Source organism: Neolamprologus multifasciatus, chromosome 3 (assembly GCF_963576455.1).
Source record: "Neolamprologus multifasciatus chromosome 3, fNeoMul1.2, whole genome shotgun sequence".
NCBI lineage: Eukaryota > Metazoa > Chordata > Actinopteri > Cichliformes > Cichlidae > Neolamprologus > Neolamprologus multifasciatus.
In genome coordinates, this window is record NC_140441.1 from 38,768,171 (window position 1) to 38,795,515 (window position 27,345).

At 37.1% G+C, this 27,345-nt stretch overlaps 1 protein-coding gene across 1 annotated transcript; it reads left to right on the top strand.

Annotated features, from left to right (window-relative positions):
- The first annotated feature begins 15,930 nt into the window (after positions 1–15,930).
- On the top strand, positions 15,931–19,328 carry LOC146523086 (uncharacterized). Its single transcript, XM_085154682.1, has one exon. It carries the CDS (start codon positions 16,587–16,589, stop codon positions 17,421–17,423), a length of 837 nt encoding a protein of 278 aa, XP_085010808.1. The 5' UTR covers positions 15,931–16,586; the 3' UTR covers positions 17,424–19,328.
- The last annotated feature ends 8,017 nt before the right edge of the window (positions 19,329–27,345 follow it).

Genomic DNA, 27,345 nt, shown 5'->3' on the forward strand with positions numbered 1-27,345 from the left:
CCGGCAGAACCAGGCTCAAGGAGGGGCGGCCATCTGCTGCGACCGGTTGGGGTGAAAGAAGGAAGACAGGATAAAGACATGCTGTGGAAGAGAGACAGAGGTTAATAACAGATATGATTCAATGCAGAGAAGTCTATTAATACATAGTGAGTAAGAAAGGTGACTGGAAAGGAAAAACTTAATGCATCAGTCATTCACACACTGGTGATGGTAAGCTACATTGTAGCCACAGCCACCCTGGGGCGCACTGACAGAGGCGAGGCTGCTGGACACTGGCGCCACCAGGCCCTCTGACCACCACCAGTAGACAACGGGTGAAGTGTCTTGCCCAAGGACACAAAGACCAAGACTGTCCAAGCCGGGGCTCAAACTGGCAACCTTCCGATTACAACGCGAACTCCCAACTCTTAAGCCACGATTGCCCCTGGCTCAAGAGTTGGCCCCTGGCTCAAGGTAGACCAATGCAGGTATCACCAGCAATACAGGATAATGCTTTTTTTTTTATGGCTTATTTAGTGAGTCAAAAATACACAAAATTGACAGTAGAGATTAACATTTTACAGTTTAGGTTTTACTTTAGGTGGCACCACGTGATTAGCAGTAATCGGCAGCTAGGAAAATTGATTGATGATATTATTGTGTCTATTTTGGGTTGGGCCTGGGGGCTAATTAAACTAATTAAAAACTCTAACTTAAATTGATTTGATCTTATGTTTGTCTAAGACTCTTTTTTTTTTTAATCTAGCATTGTAGACAGATGTGGGTGTACAGGAGATTCTCATAGCAGCAAATATACTAAATCACAAGAAGATCTGAATACTGTAATTAAATAGTGTCTGTGTTATTGGTACTGTTCTGTAATGTGTAGTATAATAAATTGTTGTAATTATATTTTGGAGAAATAATGTGATTGCATGTATGAATAACTTAACAAAAGAAGATGAATATTGTAAACAGTCTGTTTGTTATCACATAAAATATGCCTTTTAAATAAACTTGGTTTTATCGCGTGAAACTTGGTGATTAAACACACCTGCTTCTGTCCCATGTCAGCAAGAGAGCAAAAAATTTGCCTGTTGAAATTCACCATGAAAGTATCCAAAAATCATTGCCAGTTTTGCATGAACTCATCCCTGCTCATCACATGCTCTGCAAATAAGGACATGTCATAAATTCAAATAAAGTGCAAGTCCAAACTATGGGCAGAAATCTGTGCCATCAGAAACTGAATTTGAATAACTTAAATCAAATTTGAATTGCTAGGATTGAATCTGAATTGTAACTTGAATAAATGCTTTTACAAACTGAATATGAATTAGCCTAATTTGAAATTCAATTTATTGGTTTGAAAACAATCATCACTAAATTGAAATTGAATTTTATATTTTGGAAATAAATTCATTTGGTTTGAAACGGTATTTTATCCTTTAAAAATTTAGCTCTCAAATAATTTCAGATTCACTTCTCACCATTCAGTTTCAGTTCTACAATTCAGTTTTTTGGGAATTACATCCGGTTCCGGTTCAAGAGTAATCAAGTAATCAAGTGCAGATTAATAGAACTACATTTTACTAGCAGACCTGGCTGTTGTTCACCCCATCACCTACCTGAGTCTAAGAGCTGCCCGTGGGGTCAACATGAGAAACATCAGCATTGGATGTGCTTGGCTGCTGAGCTTTGGACTGACCTTAGTTAAAGCTCTTTGTATCCGTAATGACGTCGCCATTCAGCTGTTATGTACTTTGGTTTTGTCAATAATAATCATATCTTTCTGCAGCCTGTCTGTTCTCTATGCTTTGATTCGCTCAGGGCCAGGAGACAGAGTCAGAGAAAAGGAGTTGGTCAACCAAACAAAGCAGAGCACTTTCTACACCGTCACAGCTATATTAGACATGTTCTGGTTGTGGTTTGTAGGGCTGCTTGTTAGCATCACGATGAACCAACACCCTGAGCTGAATTGCACTATCAAGTGTGTGGTCGATATGATTGTAAGCCTGTTCAACTTACCAAGTCTTTTTTTTTTTGCCTCTCCTTTATCTACACAGGGCAGGAAAACTCACATGTTGCTTTTATAAGAATAAGTGAATGCGAGGGTTAACTTGAGGATGATAGATTGCATATGCAGTACTATGGTGGTGGTCAGAGGGCCCGGTGGCGCCAGTGTCCGGCAGCCTCGCCTCTGTCAGTGCGCCCCAGGGCAGCTGTGGCTACAATGTAGCAGTGTGTGTGTGTGTGTGTGTGTGTGTGTGTGTGTGTGTGTGTGTGAATGTGTGGATGACTGAATGTAGTGTAAAGCACTTTGGGGTCCTTAGGGACTAAGTAAAGTGCTATACAAATACAGGCCATTTACTATTTACCATACTATAGTCTTACATACAGTCAGTCTGCTGTTATCACATGAATATGCTCTTTAAATAAACTTGTTTTTATCGCGTGAAACTTGGTGATTAAACACACCTATTTTTGTGTCAGCAAGAGAGCAAATATTTGCCTGTTGAAATTTACCGTGAAAGTATCCAAAAATCTTTGCAAGTTTTGCATGAACTCATCCCTGCTCATCACATGCTCTGCAAATAAGGACATGTCATAAATTCAAATAAAGTGCAAGTCCAAGCCACTCAGTAAGTTCTCAGTCAGGAGAAAATCCATCAGAGAAACGTCAACACGAAACAATTCTTCTAACAAGGTACAGTATTTTTAAAGGCCTGTTTCTCTTGTTATTTTTACTGATGCTGTTGAAAGGACTACAAACGTATCAGCGCTTACAAATTTTCAGATACTTTTAAACATTTTTTATATTTTTTGTTTAATTGACAAAACTCACTCATTCCTACCAAAAAGTGGTTAGTATAATGAAGTGATAAGTAAGATGTAAGTATAATTCAGTGATACTGCTTCCAGTATAATCGTCAGTCACGGTCGTTGTGTCCTTGGGCAAGACACTTCACCTACCGCCTACTGGTGTTGGCCAGAGGGGCCGATGGCGCGATATGGCAGCCTCGCCTCTGTCAGTCTGCCCCAGGGCAGCTGTGGCTACAACTGTAGCCTCCACCAGTGTGTGAATGTCAGAGTGAATGAATAGTGGAATTGTAAAGCACTTTGAGGGTCTCGAAAAGCGCTATATAAATGCAATTCATTATTATTATTATTGTTGTTATTGTAATTCATGTTGTTTAGTTTATGAGTTCACTTCTCAAGAAATGGCTCCTTATTGACAAAACTACGATTGCAACTTACTCAGATGAAATGAACTGATAAAATGCATTACTTAATGGCATTAAAAGACCATAATTTAAGCCAATGAACACTGTCCTTTTTGTGAACTAGCTAATATATTGCACAATTGTTGTGCTCATTGTTGTGCAATCTAATAAACTTTTATTTGTGAATTAGATTTAAATTAATTAGATTAAATTTATTGGAACACCATGAAATAACATTCACTAATTTTAAAACAGTCAAAATGTTACTTATATTAATGGTTTTCATGGATCATTGCAAATCAGTATTTTGGTCGAATATGAAGGTAAAACAAACACAACATGTATACAACAAGTAAGTATAACGCAAAAGCAAAAAAAAAAAAAAAATGTTTTCATAGCTAATTTTTAGCCATCGAGCGTTTCACCTCTAGATGCGTTGAGTTTTGACGCAGCATTTTGTTTTTTGTATTTCAACTTCTTTTTCTTCTAGTTTTTTTTTTCTTTTAGTGTTGTTACTATTAAGGATATCAAATGATTGGTTTCCTTATATTTAAGTTTGCAGGATTTTTAGGGTAGTTATCTAAAATAAACCAACCCCTAACTTTGATTTCTCACCTGTCCTTTTTTACCAGTTATTGTATAAACTTAATATCAGTTAACATTAGATTAAAAATGAAACTTAACTAATGTGTGGTTGCTTTTTTTGTTTTCATTCTTTTGTTTTTAAATACAGTGCCATAATATATTGCTGGATTTCTTGTATGCTGCAGTTAAATTTACTGTAAATGACTGAAAAGAGACTGAAACACATGTAGGATGTGTTTCAGTCTCTTTTCACTTTCTCTTTTGTCTCGTTTTTGTTCACACACTTACTCTCTTATTACTTTTATCTCCTACGACTTTCAACATATACAGCGGAAATGTTTTCCAACTCCTCCAATGTCACCTCCAACAATCTTCTGGTCTACAACTGTTCCACATTCATTTTTTACTCCAAAACTATTGTCTCTGCATTGAGAATCATCCTCCTCCTCCCTCTGTGCAGCCTTGTCCTTTATCTTGGTCGCCAACAATGGCGGCTGAAGCGCTCCTTCAACACAGCAAGCCACTCTGACATCTTCACCTACCACGTGGCTGCCATGGAGCTGATTTGGGTTTTGGGGATTTTTATTCAGCATGGTGGCATATACACGTCTCAGACAGTGATTCAAAAAGTGGGTTTTTTTGTTTGTTGGTGTACGTACTATGGAGAGATTATTTTTCATGTCCTGACCTGTGTAGATCGTTACTTGGCTGTTGTTCACCCCATCATTTACCTGGGATTAAGAAATGCCCGTGGGGCCAGGATCAGAAACATTAACACTGGTTGTTCTTGGATTCTTTGTTTTGGACTTGCAGCTATATATACAATTAACAATAGCATCATAATGTTGTTTTGCTTTTTAGTTTTGTGTTTACTACTCATATCTTTCTGCAGTCTCTCTGTACTCTGGGTTCTGATTCGCCCAGGGCCAGGTCAGCAACATGGAGAAAAGGAGAAGCATAACCAGTCAAAGGTTAAAGCTTTCTACAACATTACAGCTATCACCTGTGTTGTTTGGTTGTGGTTTCTGGGGATCTTTGGTTATATAACTATGGACAACTCACCTTTGCTAAGCAGCACTGTAAGGTGTGCAGTGCAAATGAGTGCACTCTGGTTTAATCTGCCCAGCAGTTTGGTGTTACCTCTGCTGTATCTGCACAAGATAGGAAAACTCTCATGTTGCTTGTATAACAATGAATAAAGGCTTAAAGGCGTTAATGAGAATATCAGAACAACATTTATTGCTTATTTTTGGTTCTTTTACAAAAAAAAAAATAATATTCTTTTATTTTTTAATATCACTTTTTCACTTGAAGGCAAAAATAAAATAAATGGGAATTAACAGTGGTGAATGAGTAATTGCACCACTTTGAAAATTCGTACTAAATCACAAATAATTCACAAGATACGGTTAAACTAGTTCATGTGTCAGTCTGTCTTTTCACATCCGCCTTCCTCCTCCTTATTTTGGGGGATATTGTCCCCTACTTGTTTAATGTTGAATTTGAGCTGCTTGATAGTCCTGGGTGTCATAGCTCTCTGATGTGCCAAATGTTTTCAGTTGGTAAAAGGTCTGGACTACAGGCAGGACTGTCCAGCACCCAAATTCTTCTCCTGTGATGCCAGGCTATTATATATGACAGTATACAGTTTAGGCATCATCTGGGAGCATACGATGCTCTAAAATCTATAAGGATCCTTCAGCAATGATGGTGCCTTTCCAGATGTCCAAGATGTAGTTTCTATGTATTCCCATATCTTTAGTGTTTTTTAAGTACTGAAAAACACCTTTTTCAAGGTGCACTTTTTATACCCATTAGTCAGCTAATGGAAAATGTTTCATTAGCTGTTTTTGTTATTACCACTTACCTTCCCAGCTTTTTGTTGTCCCCATCCCAAGTTTTATAAAACTGCCCTCAAACTGAAAATGATGTAATAACTTAAAACCAACAATTGATTTCCTCAATTGAAACATTTTATGTATGTTTTCTGTGTTCTAATGTTAATAAGTTATGGGTTTATGAGATGTGCAAATCATTGTATTTTGCTTTTATCCATATTTTACACAGCATCACAGCAGTTTTTGAATTGGAGTTGTACTTACAAAAGAGACATCTTTTTATTCTGTGCTGGTTTGTTCAAAAGTATATACAACTGCAACCATGACCTTAGTAGCTCTGCAATGATACTAACCTCAAGTTTTGGAGAAAAGAAAACAGAATATTTTATTTTGATAGCAAGAAATTAGGCTTGAGGAGTTTACGAATGGTGATTGAAACTTCTGGTATTTAGTCAGCTTTTAGATAGTTGCATAGTTGGTATAAGAGGAAACTGATTGATTGTTGCTATGTGATAGCAATGGTGTCAGGTAAACCTGCCCAGGAATTATATATCTTATCTTATATATCAATTTATCTTATATAACAATTTCAAATGGCCCATACACTGACACTTTGTATGTCAATTGACTGGTTATGAGTCCGTTCAACAGTCACATGCCAAAGGGCAGGTATAACTAAGTTATAGCTAAATGGACACTTTTTTTAGTAAAATGTTGAAACTCAGTAGAAGAAAAAATATGGATCTGAATAACATCCAGAAGTCTCTCTAACAAAAATTATCTTCAAATTGAATTGAATTGGATCTGCAGTCTGGGAAGATCCAGGCAACAGGTCTAATTATATTTGTCTTACCATCCAGCGACATTCAAGATTGTAGTAGCTGAGATATGTAAACTATATAAACTATAATATAAACATATAAATATAAACCTTTTTATCCAATAGTGATTTATAGCACAGGTTTTGCTTCATGTAGAAATGTTTGGGTTATAAAGTCTTACCCAGAATTTTAACAGGTGTTGAAGTGTTGTAATGTGTAATAGGTTATTTTTAAAGATGGTAGTGGTTTAATGATCACAGTAGAATCTGTAGATGGACATCTTCTGTCTCCATAGAATTTGTAGGATATTAATTGTATTTATTTAGATATGTTGTGTATTCAATAAGATAAGATAGCTTTCATTTAATTTTAGTGTTTCTTAATCCTTCAGCTCTTTAATAGATGCTACATTGGTTGAATTTCAATCAGATTTCAATAGTGTGTTTATAATAGTGTAATTATTTCAAATTGTAATCAAATGATGTAATGTGTATTCTATGAATCAAATAGATTTTTTTCCAGCTGTCTGATTAAATATAGTTTTGTGTGACATGTCTTTAGAATCTGTAGATGGACCTCTTCGGTCACACATGTCGGCAGAAAATAAAATCAAATATAAGAGCAGGAATGTGAGAATTTTAAGAATAAATAATATGTGCAAATATAAGATTGAATGTACTTTTCTAGATATGTATACTAATTACATATATATGTATATATTTCTACGTGTTTTTCCGTGCATATAAATGTATATAAAATAAAATATACAGAGGTCAGCAGTTGAATATTGTGCAAATGAAATGTCATATAAGTAGAGTATGGAGTGCATAATGTCGAAGTGAAAGTGAGGTGTCTATGAAGTGTTCAGCAGTCTGTTGGCCAGATGGACCAAAGACAGAGATTCAACACAGACTCTCAAGATACATGAAGTGTATCAATAGAGAGAGTGTCAGTAAAGATAATGCTTGTGAACATGTACAGGTTATGTCATGTACAAGTTAGCCAGCAGCAGGGGCGAGGTTACTGGTCCCTATATACTCGGGGACCAGAAGACACCCCAGCACTTTGTTTCCTCTGCTTTTTTCTGTCTGTCTCTGGTTTTGCTTTAGTTTCCTTTCCTATGTATCGTCTTGATATTCATATGATTCAGTGAATTAAACGCTGTTCCAAGAATTCTACTCTTTTCCAAAGGATCTTTTTTTGAGTTAATTGATATTAATTTGATCTAAAAACGTTGGATCTCTGCATCTTTGGTGGAATAAGGTTATTATGTTTGCATCAAAACTGGCAACCACAATGCTGTGCTACACAAAGAAGATTTGTCATACTTGCAGCTCATCATTTATAGAAATTTAATTTAATGTAGTTACTTATTTAAGGTGAAAAGGGGTTTTTTTGTTTTTTGTTTGAATGTTTGCTGTGTTTTGTTTTATTCTTTGCTTCGAGCCCTATGTACATGAGCCGCATGCTAAAAGATCTTTTGTTAAAAGGGTTGGCATAATAAACACATTTTTTCTAATACTCTATTTTTAAACTTTTTTTAAAAAACCTTTTTAAATCACTGTCATAACTATTGCACGAGTTAACTCCTCTAACAGAAACACATCTCTGCTTTATGTTTGTCCTTATCTTGTTTTTTTTTTTTTTAAAGAAATCTGATCCCCTTAAGTCATATTGACTCTCTGACTTTAAACAGCTTCTGAGTGCTGCGGCAAAGTAAGTTATGTTGTGTGTTATACATTATCTGTGCAATTTTATTTTCAACTAAATCATAAAATTTCAGGGTTTTCAGATTAATAAACAAAATGTTAGTTGGTTCTATATAGTTTGATTGATTTATTATTCATAATTTTGGGGTGTGATGCTTTTTTAATTAAATATATTTGTTAATGAAATGTTTGAACCATTAACTGCACAACATTTCTTCTGTCGCCTTTTTCAGTTTACGTGTTTTCAATAAATTGCATGCTTAAAAGATGTTTTGTCTCACCCCTATTTCTTCTTGTTGCATGTGGAAGCTTTACCTGGAACCTTGTTAAGATCCAACCATGCAAAATATGATTTTTTTTTGCCTTTTTTCAAGTGGTCGTAAACTTTTGATTGGGACTATATTAGGAAACTTACATATAGATTAATTCTTTTTTAGCACTTGATCACTTTTAGCATGAAAGGCTGGATGTTAAGTCCTTTTACTCTCTCAGTTGTAAAGAGAGGTAAGATGGGAAGACCTCAGTCTCTTTAAATCCCACCTCTCTTGACATAATATATATGGGTGAATCACACAGATGTCCAATGTTGAGAGCGCTTCACAGTTTTAAGGAAGGAGTTAAGACAGACTCTGGGGGTAAGTCTTAAAAGATGACTAAAAAAAGTGCAGCTTTAGTATCAAAGGTAACTGCGAAGAAAATGTTTGGTGTATCCTTTGGACTGAGGAGAGAGAATAAGAAGACTTGGTGCTGGAATGAGAACGTATGGGAAAGTATTTAAAAGAAAGATTTCAGCAAAGGAAACATGGGGTGGTCAGAGAGATGAAAAAAAAAATGTAAAGGCATTCATGGCACCAAAATGTTTAATCATTTGATCAGAAATAACAGAAATATGTCAAAAATTACAAATACTACATTACTGTTTTCTGTAATTCATCATTTGTATATATATATACAAAAACTAGTTAAATATTTCACTAATCCTGCTATTAATAATCACAACTGGGGCCGATGAGTACTAACATTATGGCTCATGTAAATGAGAAGTTATTTCCCCTGTGTTCACTCTTACTGCATTAATGGTGTTTTACTTAAATGAACACCTGTACTGGGAAATTTGAATACTGACAAATGTTTTGAATTGATAGAATGCAGCACAGCTATTTATATGGAAATGAGCCACTTATGTTCACTGATAAGCTTAGAAAAAGCACCTCTTAGGAGGATTACTTTTTCATTTTTTACATTTAACTAAAAGTTCAAACTTTAGTTTCTGGCATTAAACAATAAATACAAGCTCAAGGCTAATTACACAAACTAGTTTAATTTTCTGAATTTTTGAATCAAACAGCCCAAATTTGGCTGGAAAATGATACTTAGAAACTGGAGTCAAAATATGTATATAATCCTTTCTGACCCACATGGTGAACGATAATTTGATGTTTATTGCAGTTATGGCGTAAATGAGCGCACATAACACCACATAATCATGCAAAACACCCACAAAGTTCTGCAGCTGTACACATGAACATCATCAACCATGATGACACAGCAGAGAGCTGTTTTGAACAGCACTCACTGACTTTGGAGCAAAGGACACTACTAACAAGGTAAGTGATGTTTAATGTAATATTTTAATTGTCCTCATTTCACACAAATACTTAACTTGTTTGTTTTTTTTTGTTTCCAAAAGCAATGTTTATTTATTCAAGCAGCATAACAAAATATCTTCAACAGATTTAAAAAGTGTAAATTCGATTTGGTTAGTTTGTTAACTAGTAATGTCAGTTTTTCTTTTATCTTTCAACAACCATTCTTTGTAATGTTTTACATTGCCTGTGTTGTAGTGGTAATGTTATGTTTGCTTATCCTTTTGTAAATGCCAGCTGCTGCCTTCATTTTGTCTCAGCTGTTGCGGGAACACTTTACATTACCACTTATATGGCATATGTAGGGTAATATTATATATACTATATAACAACTAACTTGGTATTAAAAGTGTGTATGCCTGAGTAATGTTAGATTTACAACTACCAATATTTTCCTAAACCCTAACGCTCAATAGCAAGGGCTGGAGAAACCTACCTCTTTTTGGTAATTCCAAACTGGATAATGATGAATTAAGCAATGGTGTTATGACTATGTTATCTGGACACACCTGTTGAACTATGAATTTAAATAATAAAAAGACAAATAAATAGACTGGTAATGTGTCAGAAAAGTATTATTCTTATCTTATTAATAAAATTAGACTGGTTTCGTAGATTCCAGATAATGTCCACTCAATGTTCACATACCAATATTGCAAGAAGTTTTTGCAAGATAACATTTATGTTATGTAGAAATGTTTCAAAAAATTTCCAAAGCCAAAGTCTTATCAGGCTATAGATGTCAGCGGACATTCTCGATAACTCAGATAACCTAAATAACACTTTTTTTTAAATAGAGGACCACATATGACATATTAACTCTGTTTATTGTGTGTTTCTTTACCCCTGGAACATAAAGTGACTTCACATTTATCTAGGACTGAGATTCAGTTTGTATTTGCTGATTTTTGTCGGGCTGTTTTAAACACTGCAGTTTAAATTTTCAGCCACTTAAAAAAAACTGTTTGCTTCTCTTCTGCAATGTTAGCTATATGCTAAAATACTGCAAACACAACTGTTCTGCAGCATGAAGGAAGATGAACAAAGTATATGTATCGGCAAAACCATTTACTTATTATCAGTTGCAGCAGCATAGGATGGAATAACTCTTGGCCACAGTTCATAGTCTTCCTGACAGATTTTTTGTTGTTGTTGCTTTAAACTGACAGTAAGATTTGTTTAGGTGTCCCAGTTCCATTCACGACTGACTTTGACCTGTCCCTACTGATACTGCCCAGTTTAATTTAGGTTTACTCTTGAAAGAGAGCAGAGATTCATCTTAAGGTTAATTTAATAGTTTGTGACACTAAACTCTTCAAAGCTTTTACACAGAACCACCTGCAGGAACATGCAAAGTGTGAATTGAACCAGAATCAGAAATACTTTATTTATCCCCAAGGGGCAAGTAAGATAGAACAGAGCAGCATGACGTTGAAGATAAGGACAATAAGAACAGGCAATATGAGTGAAATCATAAATACACATGTAATCGATCCCTTAATTGATTAACTTAGGGACATGGATATTCTAGGTACTTTCAATGAGGAGAAGAGGAACAAGAAAACTAGAACACCTCCTTATGCTGTCTTATAGAGAACACTCTATGACATTTATTACAACACAACACATAACAGTCTCATCAGCAACTTCAATAATATGCAGAATGTTAACAACACTTATGAGACAAAAACCCAATATAATCCCCCCTTCAATCAGTCAGTTCAGTTTCCATATTAGTATTAGTCCATTTATGTCTCTTGTCACAGTTCTACCTCCACCAACCACTCTGGTTTGGTGAGGAAAGGAGAAAAAGTAAAATATGGTGTTGAAGTAAAAAAGAATAATAATAAAATAAATTCAGAGCTCTGAGAAAAAACTTTGTCAATCTACCCGGGTAGTGTTGTAGTGTGTGTGTGGATAAGCCCAGTGCTTATCTGCAAATTGAGTAAAATCCTCGTTCGCCGTCCTTCTGGGTGGAGTGATACGTCTCTGGAAAAAAACCCACAGGATTCGCCTTCCAATCGCCGATCGAGTATCCAGCAACTGTCTCTCGCACTATGTCCCAACACAGTAAAAAACAACTGGAAAAAAAGGATGCGTGGTAAGCAAATCCTAATACTCTGTGACTATAAAAACCTTAACACTTAGAAAAAGAGGTTCTTATTCTCTTCGGTACGCCATACGCTTGGTGCGTTCTTCTTCTAGCTTGCTGGCTATCTGCTCCGCTGCAGCTCTTCTTCTTGCCGCATAACGCAGCGCAGGACAACTATAGCGCCATCACTGCCCCCTGTTGGATAGAATTAGTACTACATACATTAAACATTAAATCATTGGCTTGAACAGCAGTGGATAACCTTGAGAGGGTTACACACAGAATATACAGTATATACACAGTTTCAAAATTACACAGTTTTAAAATTAAAATGACTGAAAGGTGAATACATAACTGTAAGTGACTAAAAGTGAATAAAGTATCAGTAGTATAAGAAGAGAGTAGTTTCTGTTTCGGTGTGGGAAATGGTCTTATCGGCTGGAGCTAAAAAGCAGGGTGGCTTTGGGGACAAAGGTGGCTCTCAGTCCTGCAGGAAATGCAGCGGAGGCGTCGCCCAGAGTGCAGCCATTGAAATGCAGGGTGAAGAATGTGAGAGGGGTCGTAGATGATTTTGGCTGCCTGTCTAAGGGCCTGTTGGCTGAAAACCTGTGCCAGAGTTCTGACAGGCAGGCCAATGATTTTAGAGCACACTGATGCAGTGTGTTCTTGTTCTGAAGGCTGAGGGAGTGGAACCAGCAGGTGATGGAGAAGGTCATGATGCTTTCCAGGAAGGCTGTAATGTTGTCAATACAGAAGGAGATGTTTAATGTCACTGTGTCGACTTGTTCGTCTATGTCATCAGAGGGAGAAGGAAGGCTGTCCCAGTCAGTGGCTTCGACTCACCCTACATCCTTGTAGGGTGAGGATACTTTCCTCTGTCCACTGCTTGATGTTTTTGGTGACCTTTTTAATCCTCTTGATGACTGGGGTGTAAGCAGGGGCCAGCAGGATGGCGTGGTGGTCTGCTGAGCCGAGATGGGGGAGGGGTAGGGCTTTAAATGCATCTGGTACAGAGCCATGGCATTTATCCAGAGTCTTCCCCTGACGTGTGCTGCATGAAACACACTGTTGGTATCCCTTAAGTGACTTATCAGGGGAACAGTGGTTGAAATCACCCAGGATAAACTTGGGAGAGTCCGGTGATAATTGTTGTTGTTGAGTGTTGGTGAAGTACTCTGTGGCTTTAGTTGCATTAGCTCTGGGGTGGATGTAAACCAAGATGATGATAAGCTGTGGGGATTCTCTGGAGAGGTAGTAGGGGTGCAGGGAAACAGCCAGAAGCTCGATGTCTGTAGTGCACAGCTTCTCCCTCACAGTGACTGTAGAGCACCAGCTGTTGCTTACATACAGACAATCGCCGCCCCCATGTTGCGTTTGCGGTCTCTGTCAATACGAAGAGGTGGTAAAAAGCCATCAATGTGCAGCGTGCTGTCTTTGTCGCTGTTGTTTAACCACAATTCCATAAAAGCCAGAACGGAGGCAGTTCTGTACTCATGCAGGTGGTTGACGCAGGCTTGCAGCTCGTCCAACTTGGAGCGGAGAGACCGCACATTAGCAAGGATGGCAGCGCTAGTTGTTTGTGTGTCTCCCTCTTGAGTCTGCCCCCTCCTGGTTACCTTGTTATTGTGAGTTTTTCGATTTCCGTGCCCACAGATTATTTCCTCGGGAAAGTAGTCCGTGGGAGCCCGGCGGAAAAGCCGGACACCAGGTGAGCCATGACCCCAAGGCTCACCTACACCAGGTGAGCCTTGGGGTCATGTCGAGTGTCGAAAAGAAGTCCAAAAATAACAAAAAAAAGAAAAGTATACAAATATACTGAGTAGACAGCTAAAAACAACAACGAAAACAGCATTAAAGTTAGTAAAAGACTGGCCAGTCGACCCCATGAGCAGTGACCCGGTTGATGTGTCATTTTAAAGTTTGTTGACAAAAAGATAAAAGAACGATGAAAAAGATACTCAAGGAAATACTGATCCTTTTCACAGACTGAGTTACAGTACAACTAGAATAACACTTGTACAATTTTGTTTAACATTTGTGTTTCGTCTTTTTTTGTCTCCTCCTTGTGTTATTTGTCTCTCTAACAGCAGATATGTCTGTTAACTCTTCATCCGCCTACAACGATGTTCTGGGTGGCCAATGCTCGACGGTTCGTTTTTATATGAACATTGGCTTCACTTCGTTGAGAATCACCCTCATCCTCCCTCTCTGCACCTTGGTCCTCTGCGTGGCTCACCAAAGATGGAGGCAGAAGCGCTCCTTCAAAACTGCAAGTCACGCCGACATCATCACTTATCACATGGTTGTCATCGAGCTGATGTGGATCTTGGGCAGTTTCTTCTATTTATATCCCACACACACTAATCACTCATTAATGGCAGTGATAGGAGTAAATGTTTATTACATCACTTTCTATGCAGAGATATTCTTACACATCCTGACCTGTGCAGAGCGTTACCTGGCTGTTGTTCACCCCATCACCTACCTGAGTCTAAGAACTACCCGTGGGGTCAAGATGAGAAACATCAGCATTGGATGTGCTTGGCTGCTGAGCTTTGGACTGACCTTAGTTAAAGCTCTTTGTATCCGTAATGACGTCGCCATTCAGCTGTTCTGTACTTTGGTTTTGTCAATAATAATCATATCTTTCTGCAGCCTGTCTGTTCTCTATGCTTTGATTCGTTCAGGGCCAGGAGACAGAGTCACAGAAAAGGAGTTGGTCAACCAAACAAAGCAGAGAGCTTTCTACACCGTCACAGCTATATTAGGCATGTTCTGGTTGTGGTTTGTAGGGCTGCTTGTTAGCATCACGATGAACCAACACCCTGAGCTGAATCGCACTATCAAGTGTGTGGTCGATATGAGTGTAAGCTGGTTCAACTTACCAAGTCATTTGATTTTGCCTCTCCTTTATCTACACAGGGCAGGAAAACTCACATGTTGCTTTTATAAAAATAAGTGAATGCGAGGGTTAACTTGAGGATGATAGATTGCATATGCACTACTATAGTCTTAAATATTTAAATATATAGATTTTCATGGGAAAACTTGTTATCTACTCTATAGCAGCAGCAATAGCATCTGGACTTTTCCGCTTTATTTCTTTTTTTGGAAGGTGAAACTGATTCAAGTTTTAACGGTGGTGTGGGGGAGGGGGAAGGAAGTTACCTTTTCACATAGGACATAGGTTTGATTATCGTTTACCTTTAATAAAGGAAGCCATCATTTAAAAACTGTAAATTATATTATATTCAGCTTTTTTTGTCTAAGATACATATTTGTTTGGATTTTAGATAAACGAGTTCTGGCGCTGTAGGCTCTGACATCAGTTGCATCATCACATACAAGTCAAATTTTTTATTATACTCTGTTAATGATGGATAAACATATGTAGAATGACAAGATTTGAATACTGTATTCAGATCATGTTTGTTTAATGTTTACATGCATTTTAATAATACATTGTTGCAATTATATCCTTGACAAATTAATGTGTTTAAATGTATGACTAACTGAACCGGAAAAGATGTATATTGTAAACAGCCATATAAAATTAAATAAACTTGGTTTTGTCATGTAACACTTGATGATTAAACACATCTTCTTCTGTCAGCAAGAGAGCAAAGATTTGCCTGTTGAAATTTACCGTGAAAGTATCAGAAAATATGTGCATGGAAATGAACTCACAGCCCCACTCATGCATGCTCTGTAAACAAGGACGTGCCATAAATTCAAATAAAGTGCAAGTCCAAGCCACTCAGTAAGTTCTCAAAGAGAGGAAAAAAGCAATCGGAGAGAAACGTAAAGAAGAAACCATTTTTCTAACAAGGTAAAGTATTTTTAAAGAGCTTTTTCTCCTTGAATATTTTAAAGTTGATATATTTTTTGGTGGAGTTGAATGGACTACAAACTTAGCTCTTACCAATTTTTTTGTTTTGTTTTATAAAAGAAATGAACAAATTCTTAGAAACATTGGTTAACATAATTAGTGATACTGAATCCAGTATAACAGTGTAACTTATGTTGTTTAGTTCACCAGTTCAGTTTCCTAATCTAATACACTTTCAGACTTTTATGTGTAATTTAAGTCAATTTAAATGAAAGTGAATTTTGTTTTGGAACATAATGAAATAAAAAATACTCCCTTTAGAACATATTCAAGAAGTTAACTTGTAGTTAATGTTATTGTTTGTCAGATTCAGTGCAGTTTATATTTTGGTTGGATAATATGAAGGTAAAACAAACACAACATGTATGCAACAGGTAGCTATAACTCCATAAAACTACTATAAACCTTGTGTCTTATTGTCACTGATCATTTTTAAGTATCATGTATTTCATCTCAGGGAATCCTGAGCTTTGACACAGCATTTTCCAATTAGTACTTTCAGTCAATTTGTATTTGAACTGATTGTAGTTTTAGGATTTTGTCATTGTTGCTAACATTACTTGGTTTGCTTCCTCATATTTAAATTCTCAGGCTTTTTAGTTGTAGTTATCTGCATCTGTAGTTACCCATCCCTTTCATCAGGAGAGGTTAAGAATATATGCTGCAGTTGTTTAACAATAAGAATGTAATCTATCGTAGGTGTGTTTCAGTCTTTTTTCACTTACTCTTTTCTTTAATTTTTATTCAAACACTGCGTCTCTTTTTACTTTTAACTCCTAAGACCTGCAACATATGCAGCGGAAATGTTTTCCAACTCCACCGATGTCACCTCCAACAATCTTCTGATCTACAACACTTGCGTCTCTGCATTGAGAATCATCCTCCTCCTCCCTCTGTGCAGCCTTGTCCTTTATCTTGGTCGCCAACAATGGCAGCTGAAGCGCTCCTTTGCAACAGCAAGCCACTCTGACATCTTCACCTACCACGTGGCTGCCATGGAGCTGATTTGGGTTTTGGGGGTTTTCATTCAGTTTGGTGGCATATACACGTCTCAGACAGTGATTCAAGCAGTGGGGTTTTTTGTTAGTTTGTTTACTCACTATGGAGAGATTATTTTTCATGTCCTGACCTGTGTAGATCGTTACTTGGCTGTTGTTCACCCCATCATTTACCTGGGATTAAGAAATGCCCGTGGGGCCAGGATCAGAAACATTAGCATTAGCTGTACTTGGTTGCTGTGCCTTGCAATGGCACTTGTTACAGCTATATATTCACTTAACAATAATACCATATTGTGCTTTTTAGTTTTGTGTTTAATAATCATATCTTTCTGCAGTCTCTCTGTACTCTGGGTTCTGATTCGCTCAGGGCCAGGTGGTGAAAAGGAGAAGCATAACCAGTCAAAACTGAGAGCTTTCTACAACATCGTGACTATAACCTGTGTTGTTTGGTTGTGGTTTCTGGGGCTCTTTGGTTTTATAGCTATGAACAACTCACCTGTGCTAAGCAGCACTGTGAAATGTGCAGTGCAACTTAGTATATTCTGGTTTAATCTGCCCAGCAGTTTGGTGTTACCTCTGCTGTATCTGCACAAGATAGGAAAACTCTCATGTTGCTTGAAGGAAAATATGAATCTGTAGTCTGGGGCGATCCAGACAACAGGCCTAATTATATTTCTGTTACCATCCAGCTACATTCAAGACTGCAGTAGTCAAAATATGTAAGATATTCTTCTTCTTTTTTTTACAATATTGATTTGTAATAGAGGTTCATGTTGAAATGTTTGGGTTATAAAGTCTTTCCCAGAATTTTAACAGGTGTTGTAATTTGTTATTAGGGTGTTTGAAAAGATTTCGTAGTGCTCTCTGTAGAATTTGTCCTTGTATTACTTAATTCTTAGGTCTTTAATAGATGATAAATTGGTTGAATTCCAATCAGATTTCAATAGTGTGTTTAAGTGGTGTCTGGGTAAAGTCGACATCTAATAGGGTAATTCAAAATGAAACAAGTTTGTTTTTGTTTTTGTTTAAATTGAATCATGTTAAATGTAATGATTTGACAAGTTTTGGTATGGACAAAGTTAAACAATGTTTAGTTGGAGTCTAAAAATCATCAATATTTTTTCTTGCACTTCATTGGGGTTAGTTGTAGTAGCTGTTGTTAAGGTGATTTTAAGGCTTTCTTAGCAGTCTCTGTAGAATTTGTAGGATATTTTGTATTTTCTTTAATATATTGTGTATTTGTGTAGTGATATGATAGTTTTCATATAGTTTTTTTTTAATTGTCCCAACTCCTCAAAAGATGATACATAGACTAAATGGCCATTATATTTAAATTCTGCATTTCAGGGCTGTCTGTGTAAACAACATAAGTATGTCTAATTGTAATGAAAGGATGGGACATATTTGTAATTGTTTTGTAACCTCTGCATACAGTTTTTTCATCCAGGTAAATGCATCAAGTAAACTGTTGCAACAAAGATATGTAATATCATGATGGCACTGTGTCCAGTACATATCTGTCACATGTATGTGTGCTATGTGAATAAAATGAATTGATTGATTCTTCCTTTTTTATGAATTCATTTCCTGACAGGAAATGTCTTTAGAATCTTTGGATTCTAAATAAGTCAGGACTTATTTTGTTACATATCTCTGTAATGGTCCTCTCCGGTTTCCAATCCGTGCTTGTTGCTGTTTTCTGGTGTGTGTGTGTTTGTTTCTCCTCTCTCTCCTCTCTGCCTTACTCGTTTGTGGGTTTTTGCCTTTGGCCAATGCACCTGTGCCCAGTTTACTCACCTGCTGCACATCTTCTGTGTGTCTCCAGCTACTACTTAAGGTGGAGGCTCTGTGGTACTCATTGCTGGATCGTTCTACTACTCTAGTCAGTGCAGCCCCGGCTCTCTCAAGTTAATTGTGTTTTAGTTGTCGTGTTTCTGTGGAGTTTTAACCTTTGTCCAAACCTTCCTGGATCTTTCCCTGTTTCCTCTGGACATGTTGTGTAACAGTGATTCATGAGTGTACTTTGGTGTGGGGTGCAAATGGGGGCATGTGAGTGACTGGCTATCAAGAAGTGGAGTTTGGATGTATTCCCCTTTCCTTGGATTCAGAGCCTGCTCAATGCTGTATATAGCAGGTAGTGTCCCTGTAAATAAACTCAAGTAATTGAATTATTCAGAGTCCAATTGTTCACCTTGCCAATCAGTATGTGTTTCACCCATTCAATCATTCCCTTAAGATTTGGCAAAGAAAAATATAATTTTTCTTTTACCGATTTAACACCTTTTTCAAAAGTAATTTAAGTTCTGGTACAGACAACATTAAAGAATGCTCAGTTCTGACTCTAACAACTCCACTAACAACACAAATGGGCTACCTTTTTGTATTTGTTTCTTTTTTCTTGTACTTCATTGGTTGCTGTTTTCAAAGTGCTCTATAAATAAATTTTACTTGGCTCGGCTTGATTTATTACACATTTCTGTGGATTATAAATGCACTTTTAGAAAATATGATGCATTCAAAAGATGTATTTAGTTCTTATTTGAGCTTTTTATTAACATACAACATATTTTAAAAGTAGTTATGGTCCTTGAAATTTAAATCTGTGAGGTTAACTCAATAAAATTTAACAGGAATTAACAGCCAGCCACGAACGCAGACACCATCATGGCTTTTATAAAGAAAACAGACTTTGACAATGCCTATGATATAGATCTCACTCTTTTTTAGTACTTATAACCATGGTAACAAAGTCAAGAGAAATAATTACAGATACATAATCTCAGAATACTCAAGATACAGTAATTTGAAGAACAAGGAACAAAGATGTTCCTTTAATTCTAATGTTTAAGATATTAGTTTATACTAATGCAAAACATGGTCCTTGTCAAGTTCTACAATTATTAAAATCTTTTTTAAAAGTCTTGGAACAATAAGACATATAACACTTTGTTTTTTTAACAGTTTTAATTTTAGCTATCAGTAAATTATCTTATGCCATAAAGCAAATCTGAATAATTTACATCTGTCTGCATTAAAAGCTGGTATGTGTACATCCATTGTTCCAATTATTATTAATATTGTTAGTCTTGTTATTATGTGACCACGTTCTCATTTTGGGTTTTACAGCATTTGTAATTGTCACGGCTGCCGGGGCAAGCCGTGTGGTGTTGGAGGGAGAAAGGACCCAAAATGCAGGCAGTAGACTGATGATACTAGTGACGTTTATTTACAAGGAGTGGAGTGACAGAACAGGCAGTGAAGTATGACGAATGACTGGGAAAACTAAATGACAAACCTGAGATCATAAGAAACAGGATGCGGGGCGGAGAGATGCAGACAGAGGAACAAAACACCATGAAACACAGACGAACCGGCAACAGGCAGGACAACACACAGGGCTTAAATACACACAGCAGTAATCAGGGGATGAGAGACAGGAGGGCAACACAGCTGGGAGAAATCAGGGCTGACGGGAAACGTAACCTGAACACACTCACATGAGACGGAGACCTTCACAATAAAACAGGAAACTCAGACACAGAGAACCAGACAAGACACTGAACTAAACAGACAGATTCACAAACAGACAATGTGACACCATAGACAGACAGAGGGAACACAGAGAAGTGGGACCAGGGCAGGCACAGAACAGAAACCTAACAAATGGCAAATCATAACACAATGCATACTCAGAATAAACAAAAGCATAAAGAAACACAAAACACTGAGTCGGCAGACTCAGGACCATGACAGTAGTAGATTATAGCAGGTGGCTTCAGCATATCCCTATGTGCTAATGAGAAATGAATAAATTGAAAAACAAATAAAGGGTGTGGCACGAGAATGAACAACTTGTAGTGCCAGAGAGGGGTTATATATGGACAGAGAATCACAAGTAAATTCAGATAAATTACCTCCAATTATTCTAATTATTTTTATGGAAAACATCGGTGTTTGCGTGAATCTGAGAAGATGAGGTGATTATTGTTTGTCTGAGATAATCCGTCCAATCTCCTCACCCCACTGTACACTAGCCCTTGACCTTGAACTGAATAAGTGGAAGAAGTGAAGAGAAAAATGGACAAATTGCATGAAGCCTTGTGTTTAAACTCACCTTCTTGTGTTATCAAGGGATGGAAACGACAAATTTGCCTATTGCAATTTACCGTGAAATCATTAGAAAATCTGCATCAGCTTTGCATAAAAATGACTCAAAGGCCAGCTCACACATGGTCCACACACAAGGACCTTTCATATTTTCGAACCAAAACCAAACACATGTCACTCGGTAAGTTCTGAGACTCAACAGAAAAAACATCAGAGAACACTGGTCCAAAGGTTAGTTGGTGGTTTGGGGCTTTGGATTCTCGGTTTTGTGTCTTTGGACTTTAAATTCTTGTTTATTATTCAGCGTTATCAGTTTACTGATAGTCCTTAAGTGTTGTTGATTAGAAGTTTTCTTTAACTCGTATTGCTTGAACTTTGTGTTTTTGCTTCCTCTTCCTCTGTTTATGTCATTGTTTAGAGTGTTTTTAACTTTTTGTTTCCTGTTCCATAGCAGTCCGGGGGTTTTCACTTCCTTTGCATTTAGTTTATTTTCTTTGTACTAGTCTTTGTGATTCTGAACCTTTAGTTCTTGTTACTTTGAATTCTGGTTTCTCTTGGTGATCAAAGTTGTTAATTAAAGATTTGTTGTGTTCTAGATTAGTTTAGCCTCTCTTGTGTCTTCTTGTATCTTCCTGTCTTGATTTCTATTGACATGCCATGAATATTACAGCCTTTTACATTTTATACTGTCAGTGAAAATAACCCCCCTAAGTTCATGTATGACTAGTTATAGATGTTTTATTCTTTGTTAATGTCCTCAAATGTCACAAAAAGATGATTAAACTGATCTCCTTGTTAGTTTTGTAGATCTTGAATTACTGCAGAGCAGTGAGTGTGTAGTGGGTGAAAACCCCTCTCCCCGTGCTTTCCAACTGGATTCATGTACAATACAATACAATACAATTTTATTTATATAGCACATTTAAAAAACCACAGGTATGCCAAAGTGCTTCACAGAATGACTTAAGAGCAATAATAAGTACAAAATATAAAGCACAAAATACAAATAAAATGTACTAACAGGCGGGTGACATAACTAACCAATAATACACCAGGCATAGTAGGCACTAGTGAAGTCCACACACAATGCTGAAGGTTAAAATATTATAAACATTAACAAAGTGATAAAGATAAGTTCCAGTACACTAAAATTGTGGGCTCTAGGAGACGGGGAAAGCAAGGCTAAACAAATAAGTTTTTAATCGAGATTTAAAAGATTGAATTGTATCAGACGCCCGAATAGCTAGGGGGAGGTTATTCCAGAGGTAGGGTGCGACAGCGGCGAATGCGCGGTCACCTCTGGTCTTGAGCCGAGATCTAGGTACACAGACAGACACATTTGCCAGACGTTAAAACCAGCATTACAGTATAGATACCATTGCATCCATTTGGCAACTCTCTGTGAAGAGAACTCATGGCCATTGATCAGTGGTTATGACACTGCATACTAACGATATGCAAACTGACATCATGGCATATTGTTCATTAGCAATGCCAGATTTAGTCATAAAGCAAATAAGTTATTTATAAGGTCGGGAAAATTGCCGTCAGCTGAGACTAAAGAAATGTTATGGATGAGTGACGAGACATTGCTCATATTGGAAACACAACATCCAGATGAACAGAATCAACTTTGTGTGAGGTTCAAAATCAAAAGCATATTAACATAGTAAAAAAAATGTAATGTAAAAGTTGTTATTCTTACTTGGATGTGAATATTTTGCAGTCAGTGACTACCTACGTTGTTTGTTTCTAGGCCCTATAAATGCTCTCCCAGACCTTGACTGAACCTACCTAAAGTCAAAGTTGCTGCTTGTTTGGGAAGTTTTGTATTTAATAACCGAAAAACTGCTTTGTTGGGTTGAGATCAGTTAACTGATAACCACTGAACCATTTCTTTGCCTTGAGAAGCTCTTTGGTTCCTTTGGTTCATTTTGCACTGTGACCATTCTTGTAACTTCTTGTAACTACTGATTTGAACTTTATCGTAACCCCTTTTTATTTATATTAATGAACGCATCTCTCTGTTGTACATTTTGATAATGATACCGTGAGCTTTGTTACGCATTGTAAAGTTATTTTTCTTTACCATGGAAATTATTTGTCATCATCCAGTTTAGTGGTCTTCTGCGTTCTTCGGCTCATTTGGTATTGCAGAGCTTGGTGCTGCATTTCAACTTTTTTGGGGTTTACATTAGCTGCAACTCCATAACAAGATAAAACGTGATGTGTCAAAACTGTGTTCACCTCTCCTTTTTGTTTTCTGCTTCACTTTTTCATTTGCTCTTTATTTACCATCTTATTATTCTACTCTCCTCAGACCTCCAGAATTTGCAATGAATGTGTCAGTCAACTCTTCAACCATCTCCAACAATCTTCTGGATGTTAAATGCGTCATAATCAGCTATTATATTGACATTGTTTTGTGTGCATTGAAAGTCATCCTCATCTTCCCTCTCTCGGTCATTGTCCTCTACCTGGGTCACCAACGATGGCGGCGGCAGAGCTCCTTCAATACTGAACGCCATTCTGACGCCTTCTCCCATCACATGGCTGCTATGGAGCTGATCTGGGTGTTTGGGTTTTTCTGCTATTGCTGTGGAATATATACAAATTACTCAATGATGGTAACAATAGGGCTATATATGTCTTCAATCAATTTCTATGGAGAAATTTGTTTTCATGTCCTCACCTGTGTAGAGCGTTACATGGCTGTTGTTCACCCCATTACCTACATGCATCTCAGAAATGCCCGTGGGGTCAGGATCAGAAACTTCAGCATTGGCTGCGTTTGGCTGTTGAGTTTTGGATTGACTAGTGTTAAAACTCTATACAAGGCTAACAATCAGATGATATTCTTGTTATGCATTTTGGTTTTGTGTATAATAATAATATCTTTCTGCAGCCTCTCAGTTGTCTGTGTTCTGCTTCGCTCAGGCCCAGGGGAAGTAAGCAGAGAAAGGGAGAAGGTAGTTCAATCAAAGCAGAGAGCTTTCTACACCATCACAGTTATATGTTGTACAGTCTGGTTGCACTTCTTTGTGCTCCTTATTTCAGTTGCGCTGATGTCATCACCTCTGCTAAGCATCACTGTTCGGTGTATTGTTTTGACAAGTGTCTCCTGGTTTTACATACCCAGCAGTTTGGTGCTACCTCTGTTGTATCTACACAGGGCACAGAAACTCTCATGTTGCTTATATGGCAGTGGGTGAAGACAAGGTTTGGACTTGAGTAAGTCAGCCTGGCATAATTTAAATGGATAGAATGATGATTATAAATTCCGGACTGATTATTGACTGTATGTACCAGCACTTACAATAGTAACACTTAGATTGTTTATTAGTTTTTTCCGTTTGTGTTCTGTGCCTCAAACCAACTCTGACTAATTTGTTTAGCTATTCGATTGGATTATATTCAATTAGACTTTGCCATTTTTATGTACTCACACAACAATGAAATTGTGCTTTACATAAAATGCTGATATGAAAGACATATACAGCCCAATATGGTGTCATAAATAGATCTGAAACTGTTATTACAGTTAGTTTGTAGATCGAGGATAAAAGGTGATGGTGCTTATCCTTCAAAATTATTAAAATAAAAGTGCGAGTAAATAACTGGTTTTGCAAGACTTGAAGTGAATGTTCACATACTTTTTCTCTGACTGCATGAGTGAAAACACAAAAGGATGAGTGGGGTCCTTTGCAATGCCCAGAGCTCTGAGCTGTTTGTAAATATTCAGCAAATATGGCAGTGAAACACCAGTGATGTTTTCTGCTGTTCTCAAAACCCTGATTAATTTGTGTCTTTCCTCTGATTTGATATCAACAAGACAGGTCATAGCAGAGAATGTGAGTATGTGCTCAAAGGCGCCTATGTTAGATAATGCGCTGTCTACACCGGCTCACTCTCACCTCTTACACAACCCTGTTGCTTGTCATGTATTTCTATTAGAGGTGGGAATCACCATACATCCCACGATGCGATATTATCACAATACTTAACGCACAATATGATATTATTGCAATTTTTTAAAATATTTTGTGATATTCAGATTCTGTACATAAAGGTAAACTTTATCAATATTCATTTTATCTAATATCAAAGTCTCACACTCAGTCTTTCTCTCATTTCAGTTTTATTGTTGACAAACTGAACGGTTTGTATTACAGTCTAGTCCAACTTAACTGAATGTAACCATCTGGTACAATTATAGCTATTCTGAACTATGCAATTTATGAAAACTATGCAGCCCATTCAGCAACTGAAGAATTTGAAAGTAAATTAAAACAAAATATAATTTTGCATTAAATAAAAAAGTTTTAAACTTAATTAAAATAAAACATGTCTTAAATTAAAATAAGTAAACTGTCATGTTTATTGCTGCCATAAAAAAAAGTTAAACACATTTGGACAGTGAAGGAATGTCAGGATTCTTGCTCAGAAAAAGGATCAACATGCTCTGAAGTCAGAGCACAAAAACCTTTTTGTAACAAAATATCGATTTCTGCTGTCCCTGTATCGATACATTATTAGCAAACAAAATATCACGATACTACACAGTATCGATTTTTTCCCCCACCCCTAATTTCTATGGTGTATTGTGATTCATCATTCATCTCCAGTCATCTCATACACAAAGGTCTGACCATGAGCACACAAGCACCCCCCACCTATGCTCTAGTGTTCTGTTTGCTGACAGCCGATACCCAGAAATTAGTGTTCAAAATTCTTCTTTTGTCATTTTCCCTACTCACAAAATAAAAACTCAAATTCAATTCCAAAAAAAGACAGTGAAAAAAATAAGTGAAATTAATTAAAAGTGCAAACAAAGAAATTATTTTTAAAAAAGAAAGCTTGAACTGCTGTACCTTTGCTTTGTGTAAAAATTCTGCATATCAAATCCAATAGCATAAAAAAATAATTATAGTAATAGTCAGTATGATGTGGGAGTGGTAGCAGCTAGCTAATTTTCCTATTGCACACATAGTGCACACTGTGTGCGTGACCCTACTGTCATTAAACACCTGCCTTTGTTTGCAGGTTATTTGAATAATGTCAAATGTAATGGATGGAAAACACAACATATACTCACTGGTATTGAAATGTCAACTCCACTCAAAGCTCAATATAGAAAAAAAGACATATGAGCTAACAATTAAATTTTTTCATGAACAGTCCCAAACTTAAGCTTTTTATCCATAAAAAAAATAATTCTAGCTTTAGAACAATCAAATAAACTCTTAGCTGGATCTTTTTACTCTCCAGTCATTAGAAACTGCCGATATGTCAGCAGTACAAAATTCCGACCCATGTAGTAACTAATAATTGGTAATGATAATTTTCCAAAACGCCCTCACTGATCTGCTGCTATGTGGACATGTGAACATCCTCAACCCAAGAAAATTCAATGCACATTTGTTGTGACACTTTTGCGCATTAACCATCCGGAGGGGAAATGAGCGCGGTAGGGTGTCCACCTGATCTGAGCGTTTCTCACATTCCTATAGCTTCAGCCCCTCCACCTAGTCATAAAACCTAAACATCCACATTCTTTCTCTCTCAGTGAGCCTAAGTTATGACCTTGGCTTCCGGTGCAGTATGTTCTGTTCTTTTCTAATCAGACAAATAAGGCCATGCTTCTCTGGAAACAAGATTTCTGTCACGGTCTGCGGAGACAGGCCGTGTGGTGGTGTGTGTGATGGACCCAGGTGCATACACAAGTGAGTAGACGGGAGTGAACTTAACAGAAAGCGAGCCTTTATTATGGCTGAAGACAAAGTGTACAAACACAGCAGGGATAGCGTGACTAAACTAGACTATAACTAAACTGGGAAAACTAGTACTGTGGCAAACTAAGACGACTCAGAGACTATGGTGATAACTGCAAAGACTGACTGTGAAAACATGGAGGTGGGAACACAGACGACGCGACACAGACTGCATGAAACACAGAGGCTGTGTCCCAATTAAGAGTCATACGCTTGAAGTATGCGCACTACGCGTACTATAAGTACGGTGCGTACTATAAGTACAAGAAGTGCGGAAGTGAGAGGCTTGTGAAATGGGACGGTCTAGCCTTCGTCGCGCTGTTCAGGTTGCCTAGCAACCATGATACTAATCGCGAGAAACGTTACATACAGCTTTGTGTGACAGAAATGAAGGAGAAAAATGTTTTGTTGGTCATTCATTTTTGTCATGACATCACTGTGATTAGTTGAGTATCTGAGGCTGAGACCACAGGACTGTAAAACATGATTGTTGGACTTCATTTCTGTACTGAACAGTCATTCCAAGATTAGTTAGTAAGTAACAATTAACTAATGTTGTTCATATATATATATATATATATATATATATATATATATATACAACCAAGTTAATGCTGAAAGTACGAACATCACTAATGTCACATAACTTTGCCGACATGTGGCCAATAGTAATGTTTTAATGT

What these genes read in the sequence shown, in the direction of transcription:
- LOC146523086 (XM_085154682.1), top strand. Translation starts at nt 16,587, where the DNA reads ATGTTTTCCAACTCCACCGATGTCACCTCCAACAATCTTCTGATCTAC.